This window comes from Arachis hypogaea, chromosome 19 (genome assembly GCF_003086295.3).
Source record: "Arachis hypogaea cultivar Tifrunner chromosome 19, arahy.Tifrunner.gnm2.J5K5, whole genome shotgun sequence".
NCBI classification, from domain to species: Eukaryota; Viridiplantae; Streptophyta; class Magnoliopsida; order Fabales; family Fabaceae; genus Arachis; species Arachis hypogaea.
In genome coordinates, this window is record NC_092054.1 from 29571628 (window position 1) to 29578330 (window position 6703).

The 6703-nt window shown below is 32.7% G+C and overlaps 1 protein-coding gene across 2 annotated transcripts; it reads left to right on the plus strand.

Annotated features, from left to right (window-relative positions):
* The first annotated feature begins 690 nt into the window (after positions 1-690).
* LOC112775428 (glycogen synthase kinase-3 homolog MsK-1) lies at positions 691-5465 on the plus strand. Of its 2 annotated transcripts, none has more exons than XM_025819031.3 (13): positions 691-1061; positions 1701-1880; positions 1988-2080; positions 2596-2655; positions 2762-3034; positions 3109-3183; positions 3476-3532; positions 3633-3773; positions 3855-3905; positions 4502-4597; positions 4718-4801; positions 4936-5038; positions 5135-5465. In XM_025819031.3, exons 2-13 carry the CDS (start codon positions 1764-1766, stop codon positions 5215-5217), a joined length of 1233 nt encoding a protein of 410 aa, XP_025674816.1. In that variant the 5' UTR covers positions 691-1061; positions 1701-1763; the 3' UTR covers positions 5218-5465. The 2 variants fall into 2 exon arrangements, with proteins under 2 accessions (XP_025674816.1, XP_025674817.1); XM_025819032.3 differs by having other exon boundaries at positions 898-1342.
* Positions 5466-6703: the final 1238 nt, after the last annotated feature.

Here is a 6703-nt window from a genome sequence, read left to right on the forward strand (position 1 = left end):
TTTCTTTTAAGATACCCCATATAATCATCACTCCCAAATAGGCTTACATTTTCACTTTTATAAATTTCTTTTATACCAACATGTGATGTGACACATCCAAACTCATTTTTTGATTGTATTCATTACCAACTCATTACACTACACAATTGATGAATTCTATCAAATTGCTTAGAATATTCTATTGGATCTCGATACATTTTTTTAAATTGAAACTCAATTCCAACCATCTTTGTCGTAACCTATCTCATTTACACGGTAAACATAATAACTCTTTATCTATCTCGTTTACAGTGTAAACAAAATAAGAATACACGTATCTCGTTTATACTGTAAACAAAATATACATATCATTCTTTTCGTGTGTTATCTTATTTACAGTATAAACGAGATACAAATTTTAAATAAAATATATGTATTCTTATTTTGTTTACATGTAAATGAGATAAAAGATATAATAGATTTTCGTAAAAATATTAAAATCGTATATTTTAATAAAAAAAATATTATTTTATTTATTTAAAAAAAATCCCCCATAAAATACTCAAATTAATTCGAATTTAATCAAACTCGGTTAATCCCAGTCTCATGTGGACCCTTTCTTGTAATATCCATTTTGGATTGTTATTATCTATTCTTTTTCCCCTACCAATTTAGTTACATATATAGAAGTGACTTTGAAGTTTGAACTTTGGAACTTTGAACGGTCAAAAGAGTAAGAAAGAGAAAGACCAAACCAGGCCTGATACAGTACACACATACACACAGATTTTTCCTTTTTTAAATTTCCACCACCCTCCCCAAAAATTAATACTACTAAAAAATAAATAAAAATATAATAAATAAAATAAATATGACTGGTTTTGTTCTTTGACTGTCACCAGCGCATTCTAGCACACCACACAAAAAGGCAGAAACTGTTTCCTCACACAAAATACGAAAAAAAAAAAAAAAGAAAAAGAAAAGGGAAGCCAATCCCCAAATCACCACCACCTGATGGATTTCTTTTGATCCTTTCCAAGCTTCGTTTTCCACTTCCTCCATTTTTTTCCATTCCGAAGAGTGTATATCTTCTATCTCTCTTTCTCTCTCCATTTTTTGTGTGTATATATTTATGCCGTAGCTTTTTTATTTTAATTTTTTTTTACACCCCCAAAATTTCCGTGGTTCGCTTTCTCATCGATGTAACCACGTATGCTGGAGTTTCCACGTATGCTGGGGTTTTACTATGTTTGTTTTGCACATTAATTTTGTTCTGTGTTCGGATCGGGCTGTTTCGCTTTCTGTTACGGGGATCTTCAGTTAGGGATTTGATTTTCTTTTATTTATTTTTTTTTCTGGCGAGGTATGTGATCTCAATGGTGAACTTTCCGTTTGTATTGTGTGGAGTTCTGCGTGATTGATGGCTCATTAAATTTATGTTTTTTGTTGTTCATTTTTTACCCAAAACGAGCTTTTAGGTTTTGTATTTATTTATTGTTGTTATTATTAAATATGCTCTTTTTAATTTTCTAATTTTAATTTTCCTGCTTGTTTGACTCTGTAAAAGATGTAACCTTTAAATTTGAGATTCAGTTTCCACGTCTATCCGTCAACTGCAGAATTGCTTTCCATGATTGTTTATTTATTTTTTTGTTTATATATACACGAAAAAGAATATTTTTTTCCGGTATGCTGCTAATGTAATTGATTTCTTGGGGCAGGTAAAAGATTATTATGCGAGTAGTTTTGTGAGCTGCTAAAAAGAGAAACGGATTTCAGTGAAGATGGCATCTGTTGGTGTTGCACCAACTTCAGGTTTGAGAGAACCCAGTGGTCATGCCGCAGCTGGTGTTGATAGATTACCAGAGGAAATGAATGATATGAAGATTAGGGATGATAGAGTATGTCACCTTTTTTTTTTATTATACAATAGCTGTATTTTTTTTTAGTGCAGGTTTGATTGTAATGTTTGTTAGATAACCTTGTTAAAACTTGCTTAATCCTTTAGGAAATGGAAGCCACAGTTGTCAATGGGAATGGAACAGAGACGGGGCATATCATTGTGACTACCATTGGTGGTAGAAATGGTCAGCCAAAGCAGGTATATATACCTTCTTCACTTTGATTCCCTTACTGTCAAATGTGGTTTGAAATGATTTTAATGTGCTGTGCTTATATTGTGGTGCGTGATGACGGTGGATTATCAATTATTCATGTTGATATTGTTGTTTGTAATTGTCTTTTTTCTCCCCAAATTCCACTCCTACATCTGTTTTGACTTATGATTTTAAATGCTGAATTTTGAAATTTGAAGTGAGATTAAATTGCATTTATCCTTAAACAAGTTCTTTTCGGTCTGAAGATTTTGGTAGTGTACAATGAGTAGCACAACATTTTGCTTGGTGTGTTCAACATGTCTGTGTTCTGTCTTGTGATTGGGAAGTATCTTCACCAGTTGGCTACTCGTTGATAAAGCCTTATGAGATGTTTATAGGGATCGGGTGATGCCATATGTGTGGTTTACATGTTCTCTTTGGTAGTCTATTCTAATTTGCACCCTGTATTTTCTGATTTTTAGTAGTGTACATTAATCTGATACATTTCTTTATATTTCAGACTATAAGCTATATGGCAGAGCGTGTTGTAGGGCATGGATCATTCGGAGTTGTCTTCCAGGTAAGAATTCTAGTTTGGTGGATGATATGTCTTGTTTTATCATTTTCAACATTGTGATATATGTTGCCTTTTAGTACTGATATTGAGTATGATACTATGAATGTAGGCTAAATGCTTGGAGACAGGTGAAACTGTGGCTATCAAAAAGGTTCTTCAAGACAAGAGGTACAAGAATCGGGAACTGCAAACAATGCGCCTTCTTGACCATCCAAATGTTGTCTCTTTGAAGCATTGTTTCTTTTCAACCACTGAAAAAGATGAACTATACCTTAATTTGGTTCTCGAGTATGTTCCTGAAACAGTTAATCGTGTTATCAAACATTACAACAAGTTGAACCAAAGGATGCCACTTATATATGTGAAGCTATACACGTACCAGGTATGTTTTGTTGCCCTTAATATGTTCAGCCATTGCCTTGTTGGTGTTGTGACAATTTGTGTGATATGCTGCAGATCTTTAGGGCATTGTCTTATATTCATCGTTGTATTGGAGTTTGCCATCGTGATATCAAGCCTCAAAATCTATTGGTATGCCTTTTATATATGTTTGAATACATCCGCTATCTCTTTTTTTTTTTTAATTTTTGAATCATTTTCTTCTCATGTTTCAATATTAATAGTCTAAACATCAAAAGTGAATATGATTTACAATAGAGCAATATGACTTGGACACATGAACCGTCACAAGGCTTAGTTGTTCGCATATTTCATATCTAAGATTGTGTTTTAGTGGCTTAAAGATAGGAAACTATCAATTCAAACCCAACTCTGGTGTCAGGATGGTTTGGTAGAGATACTAATTCAGCATTCATCTTTGCAGGTCAACCCTCACACCCATCAAGTTAAACTTTGTGACTTTGGAAGTGCGAAAGTATTGGTATGTTATATACGTCTGCATGTGCTTTAATTCTTTCCTCTTTGACCATTCTCTTTTACTTTTTATTATCCCTATCTTACTGTAATCTGACCTTTGACAGGTAAAAGGCGAACCAAATATATCTTATATATGCTCCAGATATTATAGAGCACCTGAGCTTATCTTTGGAGCTACTGAATATACTACAGCTATTGATGTTTGGTCTGTTGGTTGCGTTTTAGCTGAGTTATTGCTTGGACAGGTTGGTGACTGCTGATATGAGCTCTTTTGGTTTTTTTTTTTTGTTTGGTTATTTAATGGATTTTCTTTTTGCTTTTCCCAGCCTTTATTCCCTGGTGAGAGTGGTGTTGATCAGCTTGTTGAGATAATCAAGGTAATCTTTTTGTGATAAGTAAACTTTTTTCATTGTTGCTCTACTTAGGCTTGGTTTGGTAAAACTTTTTGAAAAGGTGCACAAATACCTCGTTTTGTGTTTGGTAAATAAGAAAATACCATGTATTTGTGATAGCAACTTTAAAAATTAGGGGTGCCTTTGGAAGCACCTAAGGAGGAGTTTCTCAGAGTTGATTTGTATTTATTAAAATTAAAAAGTCTAATATAACATCGTATATTAATAAATATCCAAATTTATTCTTATATTTATATCTATTATGATGTTTTAAATTTTAAAAACTATTTTACCAAACACAATTGTTATTGGTTGGGCATATTGAAAACCATTTTTAATTTACTAAATATAGATGCTATACCTTTTAAAAAGCCATCTTTCAAAAGCCAGATTTGATAAGCTACTTTTAAAAAGTAAAAACTTTACCAAACCAAGCCTTATTTGCATTGTCTTTTGCTTTAGCATTTTAAGACCGAATTGGCCTATATGATGATTTGAAAACCTGGATAAGTGCCCTTGCTAATTTATGCAGTGCTCGTTTGTTAACATATGAATGATCCATCTGTGGTTGGTTTTGATAGGTTCTCGGCACTCCAACAAGGGAGGAAATTAAATGCATGAACCCTAACTATACAGAATTTAAATTCCCGCAGATTAAAGCACATCCATGGCACAAGGTATCAAACATAATTCTTGATCTTAAATCTTCTTTTGTGTTTCATTCATAAGGTCACAAGACATTTAAGCCTCATTGAGCGTACTTTACTAAGATGTATTTGTTAATTTTCTTTTACTAGATCTTCCATAAGCGCATGCCACCGGAAGCTGTTGATTTGGTGTCAAGACTACTTCAATACTCCCCTAACCTGCGGTGCACAGCAGTAAGTATATGATTCTGCAAGTTTGTTGGGCATATTTATGGTTTCTAACCACTAATGATACAGTAGCTTTTTTCATCTTCCAAGTTTTAATATAATTTGTGTGCTTTTTCTTTTTCCTCTTCAATCTGATGCAGTTAGATGCCTTGACTCATCCTTTCTTTGATGAGCTTCGTGACCCAAACACTCGCCTGCCAAATGGCCGCTTCCTTCCACCACTATTTAATTTCAAATCTCATGGTATGGCTATTCTGTTTGTGTATATGTGACAGCTTTTTCATTGTCATTAATATATCTTCTGTCTGACATTTTCTGATGTTACTATCACATTACCAGAACTGAAGGGAGTCCCCGTTGAAACCTTGGTGAAATTAGTTCCCGAGCACGCAAGGAAGCAGTGCCCGTTTCTTGGCTTGTGATATGATGTCATGAAAATGTAACAAAACTCTAAGTGTTGTTTCAATATGAATACCTCGCTTTTCCTCTATTTATAATGTGATATTTGTTGCTACCTGTGTTGTTGGTTGCCATGTAAAAGTAGAGATATATGTCTAGTACTTATATATGTTACCCAACCCTCAACGGGGGTATTCACAATGCCCTGTTTCGTGTATCAAAAGCTGATTGCAACATGCAATAGAAGACAAAATGTCTGCAATTATCTTAATGATGTATTTGTTGAGACAGCGATGGGTTGTTGGCTAGTTTAGTTATTGGTTGTAGCGTGGTAGTTGGAAGTTTTGATGGCCTTATTATATCTCTGCATCTGTTTATTTTTCCACCTTTTCCTTTGTGTTGGTAATCCGTGGTGGAACGACATTGGACTTGGTCACCATGGTTGTCTATCATTGCTGTATTGGGGCTATTCAAATTCATAAATGTAATTGCATTGTTCCTTCGTTAATCTAGCAGACAAATACTACGCGCTATCTTGTGGTTTCTACGTATATCTGTTTTCTTTTTTTGGTTTATACTCGTTAAATAATAGTGATCATACCAACCTGCACAATTGCTTCACAATGGTCATTTGTCTTTGATATATATGAAAAATAATCATTTGTACTTCTAAAAGTTGTAAACGGTTGATAAAACTACTCATGAAAAAAATGAAATTATATATTTATGAAAGACGAGTTCTGTTGCACAAAAATAATCAAACGATAAATTTTGGTTGATTTTGTTGAAAAATTATTGAATTTCATAATATGTATTCCAAATTTAATGTTTGGTTATTTTTTTCAAAACAAAATACGTCTTCCTAATATTTAAAGGAGTAAAAATTCAAATATATATTGTCTTCTAAAAATATCAGAAATTTAAAAAGATTCAAAACTTATTTTTATGTAGAAGTTAGGAAGGTGATGTATATATATTATACAAAAAGAACGATTCTTTCTCTATATTAACTTATCACTATAAAATAGTTTAAAAAAGAGATAATAAAAGTAAATAAATAATTGTCATTGTGAAGTAAGAATGTTGTAATTCATGAATATGAATATAATAAGGCAAATTCTTTGGTATAGATAAGAGGACAAATCTATACATGTAGATTTGTGCTGTTTGAATTTTAGAATGATAAATCATAAATGTCTATCGAATGAGTTAATGGGACAAATTCTGCAGCTGCTTTAGTTGTAGGAGTACTTGCACCAGTGGTTGTCATCAGGAAGGAGTGTTATTTTTTGAGATTAATAGAAAAATTATTAGACTAATTAGAAGTAGTGCAATTAAGAAGTAGTTGGGCCTATTCAGTTTATATTGTGCTGGATATTTTATGGGCCTATAAAAAGAACAATTTAAAATAACTTGAACAATATCTCTCAAGTTTTGTAAGATAAAAATTGCTTGAATAATGTTTCTTTTTTTTTTTTTCTAAAAGAAAACAGCCTCAATCCTAACAAA

Excerpts from the sequence above, each read along its gene's own strand:
- LOC112775428 (XM_025819031.3), top strand. The coding sequence starts at position 1,764 with ATGGCATCTGTTGGTGTTGCACCAACTTCAGGTTTGAGAGAACCCAGT. Across the intron at positions 3,184-3,475 it reads TCAAGCCTCAAAATCTATTG|GTCAACCCTCACACCCATCA; the intron begins GTATGCCTTTTA and ends TCATCTTTGCAG. Across the intron at positions 3,906-4,501 it reads AGCTTGTTGAGATAATCAAG|GTTCTCGGCACTCCAACAAG; the intron begins GTAATCTTTTTG and ends TGGTTTTGATAG.